The following is a 21,081-nucleotide window of genomic DNA, read 5'->3' on the forward strand; positions in this document are numbered from 1 at the left end:
CAAGTAAAAAAGCTATAACCCGTAAATGGTATAAAGAAGAGCCACCAGCTAAAGATGAATGGTTCAAAATTATAGCAGAAGTTAAGGAAATGGAAAAAATGACACATGCTCTTCGAATACAATTAGAGACCTTTGATAAGAAATGGAGTAAATGGCTGGCTTTCTCCACAACGACAATATAATTATTTATAATTGAACATTTACATTATTGTAGAGGTTATGCATCACTGTAAAATGTGTTTAGCAATCTTTTATTTTATACTTAATTATTTATTTATTTTGATGAGGTTAATTGAATATTTTTATACATGTATGTATATGGATATACATGTGTGGAATGAATGTATTTGCCTATATATGTATACATATGTATATTTATGTATATATGTATTAGTTTTTAATTAGTTTGTTTTGTTCCCAATGTTTATATGTTCCTAAAAAATCAATAAAAGCTAAGTAAAAAAAAGAATCGTCAAACAATCCAGCTTACAAAATTATCATTACAACATTATATGCATTTAAAAAAAGGCTCAGCCCACTTTCCGCGCATGCGCTCTGCAGACTCCATGGCGTATTTAAGCGCGAACAGCAGAGATGAGAGATGAGCTTCCTGTCAGACTCAGACATGACACATCAGCCGAAGGCTCTCTGGCGCGGCATAAAAACCCATTCTGCCTTCATATAACTGGATATTACAGCCTTAAGGATGATAAGGGACCGTTTTAAACGCGTTATAAATGAGCTGTGAGTCGAATTGGAGTTAAATTGTCGTCCTTGGCTAACTGGCTAATGCTAGCGAGCTGGCTGACGGTGGAGAAAAAAACTGAAAGCGGAAGAGTGACGTGCTGGATTACCGAGGCGGAAGTGACAGAGCGCAGATTTTCCTTCTGGAAGGTGGGTGGGGCATCACTGTTTTACTTTATACTTTATTTGACTATTTTTATAGTTTAATGGCTGAGTGTATTTAATACAAATATAAGGATTATTAATAATAATAACGTCTTTGTTGTTGTTATTATACCTTATAATATTAGTGATAAATGAAAATAGCATCCTTGCCTTTTTTCAATTTGTAATTTTATTTATTTATTTTTATTATTATTATTGTTATTATTAATATTATTATTATTATTATTATCATTACTATTATTACTGTAATACCCAAATGGTCATAATCTTATTATGTAATGTTCATTTGTAATATGCCTAATGTTAATGTAATCTATTGTTGTTATTACTATATTAGGTCTTTTTTATTTCTATAAAATTAATTTTAGCACGTTTTAATCTTTTTAATTATTTTTATTTTTTATGTTTCTTCTTTACGTAAAGCCTTTTACATTACCATTGTGTATGAAATTTGCATAGAAATAAACTTCCCTTCGATTTTTCTTTCTTAACTCTTTATCCAGGCCTAAAAATCCTGTTAGAAGAAAAATCTGACTAAAAAACTGCTGAAAATTTTGCTGATCGCCTGTAAAAAAGCCATAACCAAAAATGGTTAGTGATAAATGAAAATAGCATCCTTGCTTTCTTCAATTTGTAATTTTATTTATTTATTATTACTAATATTATTATTACTGTAATTGTCATATGGCCATCATATTATGTCATGTTATATCATATCATCTTATTATGTAATGTTCATTTATAATAAGCCTAATGTTAATTTTAATCTATTGTTATTACTCACTATGTCTTTTATTTCTGTAAAATGTATTTTTTATTTTATTTTAATCTGTTTTTAATGATTTTTATTCCTTGTTTTTATTTCTTATGTTTCTTTTATTCTTGTTTTCGTAAAGTACTTTGAATTACCATTGTGTATGATATTTGCTATAGAAATAATCTTTCCTTCGATTTTTTTTTTCTTACTCAACTCTATACTTAGGCCTAAAAAATCCTTTGTTAGAAGAAAAATCTGACAAAAAAACTGCAGAAATTTTTGCTGATCGCCTGTAAAAAAGCCATAACCAAAAAATGGTTACAGCTTGAAGCACCTCAATTAGTGACTGGTTTGACATAATTTATGAAATCTATAAGATGGAGAGGCTAATGAACTGTCTTTTACAAACTGAGGAGTTTATTGAGACATGGAGAAAATATGTAGAATATATTCTGACATTAAGACCAAATTTATTATATATTAGAATGAATAGTCAGAAAGATGTGAATTTTATTTTGATTATTTTATGTATTATTTTTAGTAATGATAGAAAACATAACAGAAAGATAGTAGGAAGAACAATAGCTATTTAAAAATAAACAGATAAATAAATATTTTACATTTAAGATCCTAAAAGTACCATCCTCATAGTTCCATATGTACATATTTTAGGTAAAAAATAATAAAAAAGTACACAATTGAATTGTAACTGAAAAGCAGCAAATTCATTTTATCCATTTCTTTTTGATGATATACAAAACAATTATGAGTGTATTGATTTTCCTGTTTCTAATAATGTCCTTAAATCATTAATGTAACTTCCAAATTTATTAATGGAAATTTTTTATATTTTATCATTTCATTTATTTCTACAATTTTGGGAATCCGATGTTTGATTGTTTTGTCAATGCATTGTGGAAAACCCTATCAGTATGTGAATTTGGATACTGCAATAAACTAAATGGGATAAAAAAAAAAAGAAATAAACTTCCCCTGCCTTATTGTATACTTACAAAAAATCTATTAAACTACACATTTTACTTGGTGTATTATAAAATGCACATCTGTGATTTAGTTTACATAGAATTATTAATTAAATGGCTTAGCAAACATTTTTTAATGATAATGTTTTGTGTGTGAGTGTGTGTGTTTGTGCTAATAATAATGTTTCCACTTATGTATATTACCAATATCAGCAATGTATAATAATGCCAATTTACTAAAAATATATATAAATATAAAGCTGTTGTTTGTTATATTATCATTGATATGAGAATAAATCTCATCTGAAATCCATCTGGAGATGCTGATCTTCTACAAACATCATTTCTGAGGTTAAACCTTGGAAACTTGAGATGAAGGTGGTTTTATATTCGCACTTCCAGACTTTTACATAATATCATTTTAGACGAGTATTCTTTGCAATCTCTAAATGGAGAGATTATATTAGCAGCCGATGACTATCAAAGTACAACGCTGTTCACAGTAAAATAAGGAGAGCTGATGTTGTTTGTTAGTGCTAATGTTAATCGCACTATTATGCTTTACTTTTCCATTTCTTTAAAACCTGATAGACGAGACCCACAGGACATCAAGATTTTAACACACTGAAGTCTGAGGAACTCATGCCTGAGCAATGCATGTGACTTAATTCTCCATATGATCATTAAAAAAAGCCTTTTATATAAAGTATGTCATTGCATTATTACATACTCAATTTTAATTTTTTTGTGTGTTATGTTTTATTTTTATGTTTGTATTGTTTGGTTTTTATCAAAATTAGGTTCAATCCCATGTCAGCAGCTCCCAGGACAAAACATGACGTGTTTAATACTTATTCCCCCCCCCCCCCCCCCCGCTGTATATATTTTGCTCCTTGAATGAAATAGGGTTGCAGATGTGGCTATAAACAAACAAATAAACGCTTATTTTATGAAGCCTCATGATGCATTGCATTTAAAAGGTAGATTCAATTAAGATCTACTAAAATAGATTACTTGTTCTGGAACGAATTAAGTCCTGCTTACTGTGGGAAAACCCCCAAAGCCCCAGAAACCGCATGCATAATGTTGGTTTACAGGAAGTAACGCAAATCAAATTAAAGACAACTCGGGCGAGAATAATTGGCTGTGAAGGCGTAGCGTTTATTCAGAGCTTCTGCAGGAGAGTCGGGCTGTGTTTTCACTCTCACTCTTTCCTTCTTTCTCTCGCCAGGTTTGGATATACAGAGGGATGGATGAAAAGCAAAGAGCCACTTCTGAACGGATTCTTCTGGAACCGTACAAGTATTTATTACAACTGCCAGGTAAGAGCGTCTGCAGGGTTTTGGCTGCATGTAAATCAGTGCCAAGGGAACTTTTCTTACTATTATATAACAAAGGTGACACGGTGACTTAGTGGTCGCTTCACAGCAAGAAGGTCACTGGTTCAAGTCCCAGCTCAGTCAGTTGCCAGTTCTGTGTAGAGTTTACATGTTCTCCCTATGTTGGTGTGGGTTTCCTCTAGGTCCCCCACAGTTCAAACACATGCGCTCTAGGGGAATTGGGTTAGCTAAATAGGTTGCAGTGTATGTGTGTGAATAAGTGTGTATGGGTGTTTCCTAGTACTGGGTTGCGGCTGGAAGGGCATCCGCTGAGTAAAACACATGCTGGATATGTTGGCAATCGATTCTGCTCTGGCGACCCCTGGTGAATAACGGGACTAAGCTGAAGATGAATGAATGAATAATAATTTATTATTAAATAAAAAATCATGCGGGGTCATGTGTGTTTCCAGCGGAATAGGGTGGAAGGAGGGCTTTTCAGAAATGAAAGGTGAAGCGTCAGTGTGGATGTGGATTGTTTTCATTCTAAAATGCCTATTAAAAACTAACCGTACGTTCACACCGAAAGCGGCGAGAGCGTCCAAGGTCGCTCTGGCCGCCCTGGCGACAACGCTCTTTGCCTTCAGCTCCGGCGGCGAGAGCGGCAAAACTCGCTACATTGATCTCATATTTAAAGGAGCAGTTGCAGCATATCAGTTACATTCCTGCATAAGACATGTTTCTAGCGTGAAAATGTTGCGCACTTCTTATCAAATTCATATAACAATGGAAGATCAAGTTGCGTGTGGTGTGGCTTTGCTCTATTTATCCAATATGTGTCCATATGTCTGAAATATCCTGAAGCAGCAGTACTGTTTTGTACTGTCACATCGCGTGAGATTCCCGCTTTTTTAAGATAAATTTATATAACATTAATGAACATTAGTAACTCGCCAGTAACTTATTTAATGCATGTTCCTGTAGGAAAAAATAGTAAATAATTGGAAATCCGGCGACCGCAATAATCAAACCCTTGGGAACAACTGTGGTCAGAACCAAAGTTCACAGGTCAGTGTTCTCTGAACTGCTATCAAGCGATGGATGTCTTCATTCTGATTGCTTGCCGCCGAACCGCGTCATAGCTCATTACCATAAAGTTGACTTCATTTCAACTCTCCTCGACGCCCACACCGGCGAAGACGCGCCGCGCTGCTCCTCGCCACTTATCGCCGCCGGCTCTCATTGAAAATGAATGACTTCCGGCTACTTTCGGTGTGAACGTACGGTAAGGGCTCTATTTTGACGGTCCATGCCCAGAGCGCAAAACACAGGGCGCAAACGCTTTCAGGGCGTGTCAGAATGCATCTTTGCTAATTTAAGGACGGGAAATCTGCCTTGCGCTTCGGCGCATGGTCTAAAAGGGTTGAGTTTATTTTCTTAATGAGTTATAGGTGTGTTTTGAGAATTAACCAATTACAGTCTCATCTCCCATTCCCTTTAAGAGTCAGCTGCGTCACGCCATAAGCGCATTCGCTATTTACAGGACGCAAAGTAAGTCTAAGTGGAAAAAATGAGCATTTCACAAGCAAACAGTTCACAGTTTTTTAACAGAAAACTGTTAAACAGAGCATCTACTGCGTGAGAATGAGAGATAATGGATCTACTTTCACTTTCGCTCTTGGATAGGGAAACCTTTACGCACAGACATCAATTAGTCTATAAATAATTAATTTCGTTTGTTAAGCGCAAATATTTGTTTCAAAGCTATTTCTAAATTCATTTCTAATTTCCAGCAAACGATTAAATGAACAATAATAACAAAATGTGCTCAAAAACCTGAGTTATATCCTGAAACACATGCTGTGCCCCATATGGTCTAAAACCAGACAGGTTGGCAAATCTAAGCTTGTTTTTTTACTAAAACAAATATAAATATGGATATAATAAATAATACTGCTAATAATAATAACATTATACAAAAGCAAATTGTTATGAATGAACTGAAAAAGCCTCCCGAGATGAAGAAGGCATAAAAGCAGTGGTTTTTCATATTTATGTAGGCTAGAAAATAATGTTTTGTAATATTTTAATCCTTTATATTTATATCCTATATCTATTCTTATTATATCATATATATATATATCCTTAATTTTTTTCATATGTAAAGATATTTGCGTATTGCTCTCTCGTGTGTATTAAGCAGTGTGTAAGCGAGGCGCAATTCTGCGCCGGAGTTTAGACCGGGTTAGTTTTGGTCTAATGAAAAATCTATTATAGTTTCTTAAAATAGCAACGCGCTAGCAATGCCCCTTAGAACACCTTCCTTTTTAGACCAGAATGCCTATGGGAGCACATATGAGCGCTAATGCATTTGCTATTTAAACAGCGTAGCGCAACACCTCAAAACGGCTCTTGCGCCAAGCTGAAACTAGCAAACAAGTATTGCGCCGCGCCTTGCGCCACATTGCGCCGGGTGTATGATAGGGCCCTAAGTTGTATTAGGCCAAAAGAGGGCCTACGTGTGTATTATTCGTGAGCAGGTTGCTGCTGCGATGGTGGCGTGGCTGAGGATTGCAATGCCAGCTCAGCATTGTGATTTCTTATATCGGCCATCGGCAGGGCTTATACCCGCCAAATACGGGTAGATTTCAGCTTTGACAGTCACTTTGGCTGATTGAAAATAATTATTAAATTGTGGGTTTCTTAGAAGCAGGGTTCGACTATAAGCATGACCCAGTATGCGTGCAAATGTTGTCTTAGAAAAAATACAAAATTGCGTTCGGCCGAGCAATAGAAAGCAGATGAATACAGAGAGGATGATCACTGGCGCTAACAGCTGATGTGATGTGCGCGACTGTTTAAAGCGCGTGCGCGCTCCTGTTTCCTTGCTTGAAGCAACCGTGGCTGGAACACAACTGTGATCGGTTCTCTTTCAAATAGTCAGACAAACAAATTATGCTAATGCACCGACAGTCTTGCTGCCTTCAAGAGCTCCAAATGTGACCTTTTGTAAGCAGCACCGGTTGCTTTTGCTTTGATCAGATTATTAATTGGCCTTAACCTTGTGATCATCCTTTCATTATCACACTGTTTTTTCACCTGCTTTCTATTTCTTATGGTTATTTTTGTTAAGATGGTTTAATTATCATTTTTTTACAACAACATTGCTTTAATATGAGATTAACTCTCCATTACTGTGTAGTTAACTGGTGATCTGAGAGACCTTTAGCGAGGACAGATTTCTGTGCATATTTTTGATGCATGACAATTATTTTTAAAAGTAATTTTTTTTTTTTTTTGTTAAATAAAATTATTGTATACAGCTATATTTAGCTTGTTTTGACACATTTAAAATTTGTGTCTAAGAAATAATTATTGTTTGGAGTGGTCAGAGATACATTTGGTAAATCCCTAATTTTGAGTTCTGAAAACTCAAAATAATTGCAGTATAACACTATGAAACCATGACCTATTTGCTCATACACGATACACAAAATGTGAAATGTATAAGGAGGCATGTGGACAAAACACAAAATATAAATCAAGTGATTTTAGCATGTCAGAGTCATATTTATGCATATAAAAAATATTTTCCCAACAACAAAGTTGTGGCTTGTGAAAATGCAGAGTGTCTAGTAACGTTGGAAAACTACTAGCCACTGTGGCTGGTGGTCAAAAAAGTTAATGTCAAGCCCTGGCCATCGGTGATGGACGATGGCATCATCTATTGACCCAACCCTAAGTCATGTGTAATTTTTAAAAAATGTTTTAGTTTGTTTTACTTTAGTTTATTTTAATAGTTTTACTGTATTTAACTTCAATGTGATTTGTATGAATATGTGATGATTTAAATTTCTTGTATTTTAGATTTTAGGTTGAAAAGTCATTCATGCATCAGCTGGATTCATTTCTAATTAAAGATACAGTAAATGCAGAAATAGCGTAACGTTCTGGAAAAAAGTTAAGTTTGACTTTTTTTTTACATGTTATTTTTAATAGTTTTACTGTATGTAACTTCAATGCGATTGTATGAATGTGTGATAATTTCCTTATTTTAGTTTGTAATTTTTATTATTTTTAATCTGGCAAAGGGCAACAGATGGAAATTAAGCTCTTGGGATAACTGGCTTATTTACAGTTTTTACTTTTTGATTTATTGAGCACTTTCCCTCTTAAATGTATAAATACTGTACATGCATAAATCCAACAGGAATATAAATTACTCCCCATAATTAGGGTTGTAACGGTATGAATTTTTTACGGTATGATAATCGTCTAAAACAATACCACGGTTTCGCGGTATACGGTATGTTATAAATGTTACAAAATAATAGAACAGTGAAGCAAATTTGACTTTTTCCAAATAATATATTTTTAGTTACTATAAACAACACCACTTACAATGAAAAAATAAAAAAATAAGAAAATAATAAATAATGTGTCAAAATCCAAATAAAGTCCAAATAAACATGGTGCAAATCCTCAGTAAAAAAAATAGATATAAATATTTACTATACTATAAATAGTTACATAACGAAACTAGATTCAATATGGAACATCCTTAGGTTTTATGTGCCAGCATGGATATGGTTGTCTGTGGATATGGATTTGGATATGGTTGTCTGCAATGCAGACAAACAGCTGCACCTTCATTTGCGTCTTTTGAAAACAGCAAGAGCAGCAGTTCGTCTTTGCTGTGTCACTGTTTTGTCATGTTTCTGTGCTGCTGTGCATGCAAAAGTACTTAGTATGAGAATTATTTCATGCAAAACTTTTTTTTTTGCGTTTTATTTAGCCGCGCATAAATGTATGCCTATCTCTCATTCAGTGTTGTTCAAAAAGCTCATTGTTGGTCCACAAACAAAAGCGAAACCTATGCTTATTGGTTGTGATATAGCGAGTTTGAACCAATCTGGGCATGGAGGAGGGACAATGCATCAATGTATCATGTCTGGTTTGTCCGGAGACACAGTGACGAGCGTTTCTTTGTCAAATCAGCGTTGTCAAATTTTGATGACGTAAACGCACTGATTCTAAAAGTCCGTGAATGTTGTGTGATACAGCACTGGAAAGCTGAGATTCTCTTCTTTATGCCAATCTTTGAATTGTATGAATTGGATCAGCGGATCAAAAGTTATTAAACATTTAAGAGCAATATTTATTTTTAGCCGTGGGCGGCTGTCTCGGTCTTTAAGGGTTAAAACCGTTGATATGCAATTGTTCATGGTATGATAATCGTGCACCTTCAAATCGTGGTAGACCGTCATACCGGTACATTGTTACAACCCTACCCATAATACAAGGTCAAGAACTGTTAATTTCTGTGAAAAAACTGTTGAATCCTAATATAGTTTATTGAATAGTTGGTGCTCCATTAGTTCCTGTATTTTTAACATTACTTGAACAGCATTTAATTAAGCATAGTGCAACATTTACTACTGCATTATTAAAACCATTAGTTGTCCTCGTTGTTGTTATTGGTTAATGCTCAGCAATGAAGGACTTAATTTTTATTAACTAACATGGGTAAGTTGAATAAATACTGTAACAAATGTTTTATTTATGGTTTGTTAATAATAAATACATTACATTACCTAAATGGATCATTATTGTAAAGTTTGGCCATCAAAAATATATTATATGTCATTTTTAGATTATAATTTCTCTGGTTTGGAAAAACATGAGTGAATAAATTTTAAATACATTTTTTGTATTTTATATATATATATATATATATATATATAATATATATAATTTTTTTTTTTTTTTTTTTTTTTTTTCATTTTATTTTTTTTTTTGCTGCTGGCTGAATATTATAGAGAAATTACTAGCCTGATTCCTTTCTTGGTCTCATTGGAAATGTGGGTTAAATGATATTTTAAGAATAGCATCGCTGTAGGAAAAAGTGTTTAATGGAGGTGAAGGGAATTTCAGATGGATGGGAATGAAATGAGTTTGTATTGTAATTTATGACAATTTTGCAGCTATTTTAAATGAAAGTAATGACATATGCTTAAATTGTGTATTAGCAATGTGTTTCGGAGCACTTTATTTGACCTGATTGGAGCTGTAATAAATGAAGCCTTTACATAATGTGCTTTCTCTTCATGCAAAGTGCTTTCTTAATTTTGCCGTTAACGTGGAATCAATAACAGCTGAGATAAAAATAAAAAATTTTAATTTTAAAACTTTAAAGTGAAAGCACAGGGTTAGGGTTAGTCTATAGTACAATCTAACTCATGGGTCTCAAACTAAATTGCTGGAGCGCCGCAGCTCTGCACAGTTTTGCTCCAACCCTAATCAAACTCAGCTGATCCAACTAAAGCCTAGTTCACTCTACAGGATTTTAAGCCTGATTTGAGTCCGATTTGGAAGTTAACGAGCTCACCGACGGATCGGGCTGTGATCGGGAAGAAATCTGCGGGTGCACGGCGCTCACCAGTCTTTATGTGTGAACTACTGAACAACGCATCAACGAGAATGGGCATCGATGCACTCATGCTTCCTATGCTTATGAAGGAGGGATGGTTTCTGGTGGGCGGGGCTTTCCCCCTCTGATTACATTTACAAAGGGAGAATGTCAATCAAACTGTTTCTACAGACTGTTTTTTATTAAAGTTTGATTATAATAATAATGAATAAATGATAAAATAATAAATATTTACTACTAGAAGCTGCATACATAAATGCATACATAATGCAATCCTGGTGACACTTTTTCAGAAAATAAAAATGACCACAATCTCTCATTTTGACCGATAGTGCATATAACAAGCATGAGAAAACACGTTTCAGATATTGAGTTGGGTCACAGCATGTCATGTTGTCGGAAGCTGCTGTCGCTACTTTGACATCTAATGCCAACTGCTCATTTTGAGGTTTAAGCATCTTCATCCTGTAAGTCAGCAGTCATACAGGAAGTCTGCAGTCAGCAAAATAGACACCACATATGACAATATCACATCTATTATTAGCTTCAGCTGCTGTCGTCTGTATGATCTGTGGATCACAGTCATTGTTCTGGGATATTTGTGATGGGTTGTTTTTATGTGCACGATTGTGCTTTTGGATGGTGTGCTATTCGAGTGTCTTTGTAGTTACCGCCATCTAGTATGAGGCTTCAGTTTCTGACAAGTGGTTGGATTTGCATGTATTTTGCATGGTGATTGCTTAAGAGGATTAACTTCGTTTCAAGTTCATGTTACTGTGTAGTCATTGAAACCAAATTTTTAAATGTTTTAATGTATCTTTATTAGGGCTGCAACTAACGATTATTTTAATAATCGATTAATCTCTCTGTGATTTATTATTATTATTATTATTTTTCGATTAGTCGATGAATCTGGGAAAAAAAGAAAAGGATTGATTTCCAACCATTTATTCACAAACAAAACGCAAATCTTTAGAAAGTGCACAAACATGTTGTCCTTAAACGTCCTTGAGTTTTAATAATAATAATAATAATAAACTAACTTGGTTTTGTCCTGTTTTCAGTCCAAATATCAAAAGAAAAAATCTTAAATCAAGGTAATACTTGACATCTGAAATAGCATAAGAAATTATGTCTTGTTTTCTGAAAAAAACACCTCAAAATTAAGTGATTGTTTGCTCAAAACAAGCAAAAAAATATTTGCCAATGGGATAAGAAAAATAATCTTAATGAGATGTAATCTGAAACAGAAGTTTTAAGTGCTGTTTGATTAGGGGAAAAAATCATAATCATGATTATTTTGGTCATAATTGTAATCACGATTATCATTTGAAGTCAAAATAATAGCCTTCCTGTGAAATTTTTATTTTAATAAATATTTCCCAAAAGAAGATCAAAGTATTTCCTATAATATTTTTTCTTCAGGGTTTCCTCAGGGTTTTAAAAAGTCTAAAATATAAAAATCTAAATTTTAGGTTAAGTTGGCTGTTCTAGGTCTTAAAATATTTTTGCACAGGTCTTTTTCTTTTTCTGATGTCCATGTAATGCTACATCTAATGCTTATTTAAATTCTTTTTTTGTTGTTGTTGCTAGGTTTTTGGGTGTTGTAGTTCTTTATTATAGTCCAATTGTAATTTGTGGTATTACAACTACAAAAAAGGTCAACTTGCAATAGCCAATCTCAGTGTGCGAACGTGAGTTCATCGATGTGTTTGCGGAGGTTCGCTGTGGGTGCACGTGAGGTGTGCGACGTGGCGCAAGGAGAAAGTATAAATCAGCATTAAGATGTTTGTTTGTTTTTTCTGTAGTTCAATGGTGCATCTAACCTGTCTTTAGTACTGTTCAAATTAAATAAATTTATTTTACCACTAATGTTTTTATTTATTTATTTATTTATTTTTTTACACATTTTCTCTCGAGTGTTTTTGATATTGCAATTATAGATCTTAAATTTAATACTTAATAGTCTTAAATTTGACATTATCTGCAGAAACCCTGTTCTTCTGGAGAAAGGCCTATTTGTTTTATTTAAGCTAGAATAAAAGCAGGTTTAAATAATTTGAAACCTATTTTAAGGTCAATATTATTAGCCCCCTTAAGCAATATATTTTTTGATTTGTGTGCAGAAGGAACTACTGTTATACAATGACTTGCCTAATTAAGCCTTTGAATCACACTTTAATCTGGATGCTTGTATTTTGAAAAATATCTAGTCAAATATTATGTGCTGTCATAATAACAAAGATAATATAAATCCGTTATTAGATACGAGTTATTAAATCTTATGTTTAGAAATGGGTTGAAAAAAAAATCTTCTCCGTTAAACAGAAATTGTGGGGAAAAGGGTCGCTAATAATTTAAGAGGGCTAATAGTTCTGACTTCAGCTGTATATGCAGTTATTTTCCTCGTAATTCTCTCTTCATATACCCATTTTATATCCATATAACACTGATTATAGCCTGGTTCGGATCGTTTTGCTTTTTCCCTACAATCGCGCCACTCCAGAGTTCGTTTCAATTGAGCTGAGACCCTCATGTAGGTGATCTCGGACTAATTGTTTTGGCACATTCACATATGCCAAACAAACTGCGCTAATTGGGAAACGTGCCAGGTTCCATTTAAAAAAAAAAAAAAAAAAAAAGTCGACGTGTGAAAGCACACTAAAAAACCATCACCCATAAGATTTCTGATCCTTTACACCACTAATAACAACTCTGTTGGTATTTGAAAGCACTAAAACAAATCTGTGCATAACTCAACATAACTGTTTTCCAAATATTGCATAGTGCACCTTTAATTCCCTTTCTAAAATGCAGCTGTAATGTGCAGTTGTTTGTTGTGAATATGCACCCTCTAGTGGCCAAAGATGCATACTGTGCCTTTAAAGAGTTTTCTGACTAATTACTGCGTATAAATAAACTTGGAAAGCTCAGAGAGGGTCTTAAAATCAGCACACTGTTCTTTCAATGTCTCTGGATTGATGCAGCTTAAATCTCCATCTCTGTGCAGGGCTTTTGGTAGCAGGAATGTGTTTTAATATTGCTCTGCTGAGTCAGAGTGTTTCCAGCTCTGATATTCAGTTTGCTCGAGTCTCAAAGGCGTCGACTGGTTTCCGAGAGCGAGAGGAGAAATACTGCTGCAGCATCAGAACCCGTTCTGTTGTTTTCCTGTCATCCTCTTGCAATTTTAATGATGTCTTTTGTGACAGAGTTGAGTCTCTGCATCCCCCTCGCTGGGTTTCCGCATTCTGTCTAGTTTTTGCAGAGGTCAAGGATGAAATCACTGAGAAGCTGAAATTGAACAGCGTTCTCTGCTGTGGTAAAGGATAAAGCGAGTTCTTCCCGAAAGGGAAAACAGACGCACATGTGAAGTGATTAAGAAAGCCTGCCAGAAGGTCATTAACTCACTTTTTAGTGGGTGAATCTCATTAAATCAAGTCCAGGCCAAATTTCAGCCCAGAATCTAAAGCAGTTTGATTTCTCAATGTAATGAATTCAGATGTTTTACTCTTGGATGTATAGTTTTTGGTTCTTGTATATGATTCATATTACATTTACATTTAGTCATTTAGCAGACGCTTTTATCCAAAGCGACTTACAAATGAGGACAAGGAAGCAATTTACACAACTAAGACCAACAATGAATAAGTGCTATAGGCAAGTTTCAGGTCTGTAAAGTCTAAGAAGGGAAGTATTAGTAGTATTTTTTTTTTTTTTTTTGTACAGTTAGTGTGCTATTCAAAGAGGCAATTGCAGATTAGGAAGTGAAGTGGAGACTAAATAGTTGAGTTTTTAGTCGTTTCTTGAAAGTAGCGAGTGACTCTGCTGTTCTGATGCAGTTAGGGAGTTCATTCCACCAACTGGGCGGATTGAGCGTGAGCGTTCGAGAAAGTGATTTCTTCCCTCTTTGGGATGGAACCACGAGGCGACGTTCATTCACAGAACGCAAGTTTCTGGAGGGCACATAGATCTGCAGAAGTGAGAGCAGATAAGGAGCAAGGCCAGAGGTCACTTTGTAGGCAACCATCAGAGCTTTGAATTTGATGCGAGCAGCAACTGGCAGCCAGTGCAAACGGACTAGCAGCGGAGTGACATGTGCTCGTTTAGGTTCATTGAAGACCACTCGTGCTGCTGCATTCTGGAGCAGATGAAGAGGCTTGATAGAGTTAGCTGGAAGCCCGGCTAGTAGAGAGTTGCAGTAATCCAGTTTGGAGAGAACAAGAGCTTGAACAAGGAGTTGAGCTGCATGTTCAGATAAGAAGGGTCGGATCTTTCTGATGTTATAGAGTGCGAATCTGCACGATTACTATACAAAGCTTGCTAGTAAACTTTTTTATATTTCATTTATTAATTTTCCTTCAGCTTAGTCCCTTTATTCACCAGAGGTTGCCACAGCGGAATGAACTGAGTCAGTCGGTACTCTCTGCGCTGAGTTTGCATTATCTCCCTAAGTTCGCAATGGTTTTCCCTGGGTACTCCGGTTTCCTCCCACAGTCTAAAAACGTGTACATAAGCAAATTGTAATAAGTCACAAGCACTTAAGGCATACTTACTGAATCAGTTAGAACCACCATATTAAAGAGCCCATATTATACATGAAATAGGGTCATATCTTGGTTGTAAGGGTCTCCAACAACAATGCAATGCTAACATGCATGCAAGGTCAAAAAACACTTTTATGGTCTTATAATCTGCATTTATTTTTACCTAGTTATTCCAGCGACTCCCGTATGAATCGTCCAGTGATTCATTTGTTCCCAAACCCCTCCTTAGCGCGAAGCTAATCTGCGCTGATTGGACCGATGTCAGTCTGTCGCGATTGGTCGACTGCCTTCAGTCAGAGAGTAAAATGCACAACAGCTAATCAGCAATATAAAAGTAATCACAGTTCATACACGCTCGATAGTGTAGGCGTGGATTTTAGCTGCCAGTGGGTCAATGTAAATACCGACGACTGACTATTTTATTGAGCAAAAACTCCAAAAACTGTTGAGGAGATCTCCTAGCTCGTCTCACTCTGCTATTTTCACAGACGCACACACAAACACACATATTGCCCTTGTCCTTGCGCGCGCGCACACACAAAAACACACACACACACCTCCGGATGACAACGCGCGCACAAACACACACACATACCTCCGGACGACAGCGCACGCACGCACACACACACACACGCACGCACACCCTACCCTCGTCCACGGAGCTCCGTAAACAAAGCAGCATGTGTCGCGTTTTTAACGTGACTTTGCACACGATAAGAGAATATAGCGAGTTAACCTGATAGAGTATACACAGTTACAAGTAACAAATCACAACTAAATACATTTGCAAGCCAGAGTCAACGAGGCAACTTTAATTGCACGTACTTACACTTGAGAAATGGAGGAAGAAACTCATCCTGACGTCCTTCAGTAAGTTACTCTTTACTGATCCTTCCTTTAACAAACGCTGATGAAGTATTCTTTGTAGCATGTAGTTTGCAGAAGTTTCCAGTAGTTTCCAACTGCTTGGTTATAATGCTGAGGTTTCATCTTTGGGTAGAGGCTCAATATATCCATCTGCAGTGTGACTTCAATCGACCGGCATGTTTGTGTGCGTGTGTTTGTGGGTGTGTGTGTGGGTTTCTGCGTCAGAGGGCGGGGCCGCAGGTTTCAAATCTCCCGGGTTTGCGCGTGCACGTACATAGCTTGGTTTCGTTAGTACGTCATGGCGAAAACACCTAATAACTCTGTATCAAGGCGACTCGTTTGAAGCACTATGAGTCGATTCTTATAGATGAATCAACAGTTTTAAACACTGTACTCTTACAGATTTAAGCCTTAGCTGGATACTTCACTTCACTTAGAGCTGTGTTACACACTACATGGAAAGGGCATTTCCAAAAACCCATAATATGGGCTCTTTAAAGTATAGGTAAAAAAACTAATTGGTGGGCTCTCGAAACACCTGATTTCATTTTTAGAGCTGCACGATTAATCGATAAAAGATCGCAATCAATTTTCTGACCACTTATGAAATGTTCAATGTGCTGCTTATTGTGTTGGAATGTCAATGCAACCCTCTTCTCCCACTCTTCATACACTGATAGCAACACCACAGGAGAAATGCCTGCACAGACTTCCAGTATCCATAGTTTCAGGTGCTGCACATCTTGTATCTTCACACCAAAAGATTAAAGCCTAAAAGGGTCAGTTTCTTAGTGTAACAGGGGAAGTGACGCTGACAACAGAGGTGCAGGTTTATTAGCGAGGTCAGGCAAGCAGTGGTCAATACAGGGGAAAACAGATGTATAAGGGCAATCCAGAGTCCTAGTCAAAATAACAGGCAGATGGTCACAAGGCAGGCAGCAAACAGGAATAAACAAATGAAAAATGTAAGGATCAAAAACACGGAAAAAAGGAAGGAAGAAAGACGCATTGTAATATCACTAAAACAGTAGACAAGACTCAGCAGTGTGTTTGAGAGGTGTTCTTATAGTCCAAGTAATTAGTCAGGAGTCCATGTATGGAGTTGTAGTCCATGAAATGGTGGATTTGTAGTCCGTTAAGCCTTTTGAGTGTTTACCAAAGATCTATGGTGTTTTAGATCGCTGGTGATCGTGACACAGAGTTAGAATATTATTTGTGTGGTATTTTTCAGCTGAATTTTCACACACACACATTAAGTGACATCAGAGACTTATTTTACACATTGTAAAATGGGCCACAATAGGTCTCTATAAATGTCACAGGTTTGGTTTTAGATGATGGGTGGTAAAAATGAATCTGACATGTTCTTGACTGGTTTTGAGAGCTTCATCCGCATGAGTAAAGGGCAGACGGAGTGCTTTCAGTAAGGGAAAAGCGTGCGGCTGCCAGTAGGTCATTAGATCGCTCACTGAAGGCTTGAGTTACAGGAAGCTGCAGGGTAAAACACTCATGAATGGAGATGAATGATATTCGGAGGCATCGCTTGCTGAATAATCTTCAGTTGCTACCGTGCTACCTGATTTCTTAATCTAATCTCAAAAATGTAGTTTGTTTGCAAGCCTTTGTGTGGTTTATCTTGTTGTGGTCACCCAACATTACAATTTTCCTCCAGTCTATTATCTGATTATTTTTAAAAAGGCAAATAATATTGATTATGTCTTTATCCATGTTGAGATTTCATTTCTGTAAATGCATGCAAACTCTATTTAACTAGATAATGCATCGTTCATATATTTAAACAATGCATAAACCTATGAGTTGGCTTCTGTCCAAAATTTGCACCCTTTATTTAACTCAAAACATGACTGAGTAACTTTAAATGTATGTTAAATGACCTGATATGATATCTGTAAATGAGATTTGACGTCTAAATCATATCAATTATGCATAAATGATTAAATGCAGAGGTGGCGAAGTAGGTAGTGCTGTCGCATGGGTTTCCTCCGGGTGCTCCGGTTTCCCCCACAGTCCAAAGACGTGCGGTACAGGTGAATAGGGTATATGTCGAAGCATGCTAATAGGACTTCGAATTTGCCAGTAACCTGGGTTTATAGTGTCCGGTGAATTGTATACCAATGCAAAATCGGTGCGTTTAAGGTCTGTTTTCTTTAAAAATCACCAATCTCCTCTGACTAAGTGATATCTGATGTAAAGTGGGTCTCAGATTGTACAAGAAGCACTGCATTAAATTACATTTCCCCTCGCCGTGTCTTTATAATATGAGCATTTATTTTACCCCAGTATATTCAACTGAGCTTCTGCGCTAGCCTGCCCAAACTGACGGGCACGTGCGAGTAGGGTTGTAACAATATACCGGTATGACGGTCTACCACGATTTGAACGTGCACGATTATCATACCATGAACAATTGCATATCAACGGTTTTAACCCTTAAAGACCAAGACAGCCGCCCGCGGCTAAAAATAAGTATTGCTCTTAAATGTTTAATAACTTTTGATTCGCTGATCCGATTCATACAATTCAAAGATTGGCATAAAGAAGAGGATCTCAGCTTTCCAGTGCTGTATCACATAACATAACATATCGAGGACTTTCAGAGGCTCCGGAATAAGTGCGGTTACGTCATCAAAATTTGACAACGCTGATTTGACAAAGAAACGCTCGTCACTGTGTCTCCGGACAAACCAGACATGATACATTGATGCATTGTCCCTCCTCCATGCCCAGATTGGTTCAAACTCGCTATATCACAACCAATAAGCATAGGTTTCACTTTTGTTTGTGGACCAACAATGAGCTTTTTCAACAACAGGGAATGAGAGATAGGCATACATTTATGCGCGGCTAAATAAAACGCAAAAAAAAAGTTTTGCATGAAATAATTCTCATACTAAGTACTTTTGCATGCACAGCAGCACAGAAACATGACAAAACAGTGACACAGCAAAGACGAACTGCTGCTCTTGCTGTTTTCAAAAGACGCAAATGAAGGTGCAGCTGTTTGTCTGCATTGCAGACATCCATATCCAAATCCATATCCACAGACAACCATATCCATGCTGGCACATAAAACCTAAGGATGTTCCATATTGAATCTAGTTTCGTTATGTAACTATTTATAGTATAGTAAATATTTATATCTATTTTTTTACTGAGGATTTGCACCATGTTTATTTGGACTTTATTTGGACTTTGACACATTATTTATTATTTTCTTATTTTTTTATTTGTTCATTGTAAGTGGTGTTGTTTATAGTAACTAAAATATATTATTTGGAAAAAGTCAAATTTGCTTCACTGTTCTATTATTTTGTAACATTTGTAACATACCGTATAACGCGAAACCGTCAAACCGTGGTATTGTTTTAGACGATTATCATACCGTGAAAAATTCATACCGTTACAACCCTACGTGCGAGCAAACAGCTTTTTGTCTCGTTTTACGCTTGAGCAGCTAAATGAATGCCAAAGTCTGTTTTACTGATTGTATTTGAATGACATTACAACATCGATGCTGTAAAAGGAACCATATAAAATGGAAGAAAACTCACAATAACAGGTCACCGGAAGTTCAGTATGGGAACAACACTAGCTCAGCATGTACCCCATTGGGTAGGCTAAATTTCCATAGTGTATGAGCGTGTGTGTGTGTTTCCCAGAGATGGGTTGCAGCTGGAAGGGCATCCGCTGCGTTAAAAAACGTGCTAGATAAGTTGGCGGTTCATTCCGCTGTGGCGACCCTGGAATAATAAAAGGACTAAGCCGAAAAGATGAATGAATTAATAATTAAATACAATAAATCTTAGTTATGCCTCCAAACATCATAGTTTTTTGTGCACAAATGTTACAAAGTCTCTTTAAGAGCTCAGTCACAGGCCTTAAAAACATGCAAATGATAAACTTTCACTCTATTATGGTTAAACTTAGCAGCGACTACAAATAAGATCACCCATAATTCAGACTCAACTTTGCAGATCTTGCGATGTGACTACACTATTTGACTGAAGTCTCGTCGCCTATCCAAGTTTCAGAAACCACTAATAATAACTTGACTTCTAGTTGATCACCTGGTATCAGAAGTGGCTTATATGAAAGGCAAAATCCTCTAGATTACGCTTATTTGAGTAAAATATTATGCAGTGGAAACAGAATGAATATTGTGTCTGACTCCATCATGAGCTTGGAGGACTGCATCCATACATCTCTGACATGACTCAAATCACTGATTAATAAAGTCATCTGGAATGGCAAAGAAAGCGTTCCTGCAGGACTCCCAGAGTTCATCAAGAGTCTTTGTGTTCATCTTCAAAGCCTCCTCCATCTTACCCCAGACAAGCTCAATAATGTTCACCTCTGGTGATTGGGTTGGCCAATCCTGGAGCAGCTTGACCATCTTTGCTTTCAGAAGCTTTGATGTGGAGGCTGAAGTATGAGAAGGAGTGCTATCCTGCTGGAGAATTGTCCCTCTCCTGTGGTTTGTAATGTAATGGGCAGCACAAATGTCTTGATACCTCAGGCTGTTGATGTTGATCATCCACTCTGCACTCTGCATGATTTCTCCTTCACCAAACTTGCCTGATTTCTGTGAGAATCTTGGCTCCATGTGGGCTCCAGTAGCTCTTCTGCAGTATTTGTGATGATTGGGATGCAGTTCAACAGGTGACTCGTGGGAAAAATCGGCCTTCTTTCCCAAATAATAAACCAGAAGTCAAGCTATTATTTGTTGTTCCTATAACTGGAATCCACAACACTACTTTTGTCAGGTAGTGCACATTGCGATATTGATGCTGGAGCGATATATTGTTCAGCTATATTTTTTTTTTTTAAATAAATGTTTTTGTCAAAATGTGATTTATAAAAGTAGGCTCAATTCACTCTGTTCTGAAAGAAAGCCGTTTGTTTGTTTTAGTTGTGTGTCTGGTGTCTTAGTGGTGGGAAGCATCTGCTCTGTCTTTGTTGTGTTGCTGATTTTGACGTCTTGTCATCTTTCTGTGTTTTGATAGGAAAACAAGTCAGAACAAAACTCTCTCAGGCGTTCAACCACTGGCTCAACGTCCCAGAGGATAAACTTCAGGTACGGCTTTATTTCTGTTTGAGGAATGCATTGCAGCATTGACAAAACAAATAGATTTTCTACTGCAGAAAATTCCTTACTTTTTTTTTTTTTTTTTTTTTGTGAGGTAAAATGGGATCTGTGCATGTGTTTATATGCACTCTTTTCTTTGCCACAGTCAGCTCTAACTGAAAGTCA

General features: G+C 36.3%; 1 protein-coding gene across 2 annotated transcripts in view; it reads left to right on the plus strand.

Moving 5' to 3' along the window:
• Positions 1 to 603: 603 nt before the first annotated feature.
• ggps1 (geranylgeranyl diphosphate synthase 1) overlaps positions 604 to 21,081 on the plus strand; it is a gene marked incomplete at its 3' end in the record, with an annotated part of 42,386 nt that continues 21,908 nt past the window's right edge. The window contains 3 exon segments of one of the 2 annotated variants that reach the window (NM_001291760.3): positions 604 to 894; positions 3,881 to 3,971; positions 20,834 to 20,904. In NM_001291760.3, the coding sequence (NP_001278689.2) occupies positions 3,899 to 3,971; positions 20,834 to 20,904 (144 nt within the window). In that variant the 5' untranslated portion in view covers positions 604 to 894; positions 3,881 to 3,898. 2 annotated transcript variants of the gene reach the window in all.

This window comes from Danio rerio, chromosome 13 (genome assembly GCF_052040795.2).
Source record: "Danio rerio strain M-AB ecotype USA chromosome 13, GRCz13ab, whole genome shotgun sequence".
NCBI classification, from domain to species: domain Eukaryota; kingdom Metazoa; phylum Chordata; class Actinopteri; order Cypriniformes; family Danionidae; genus Danio; species Danio rerio.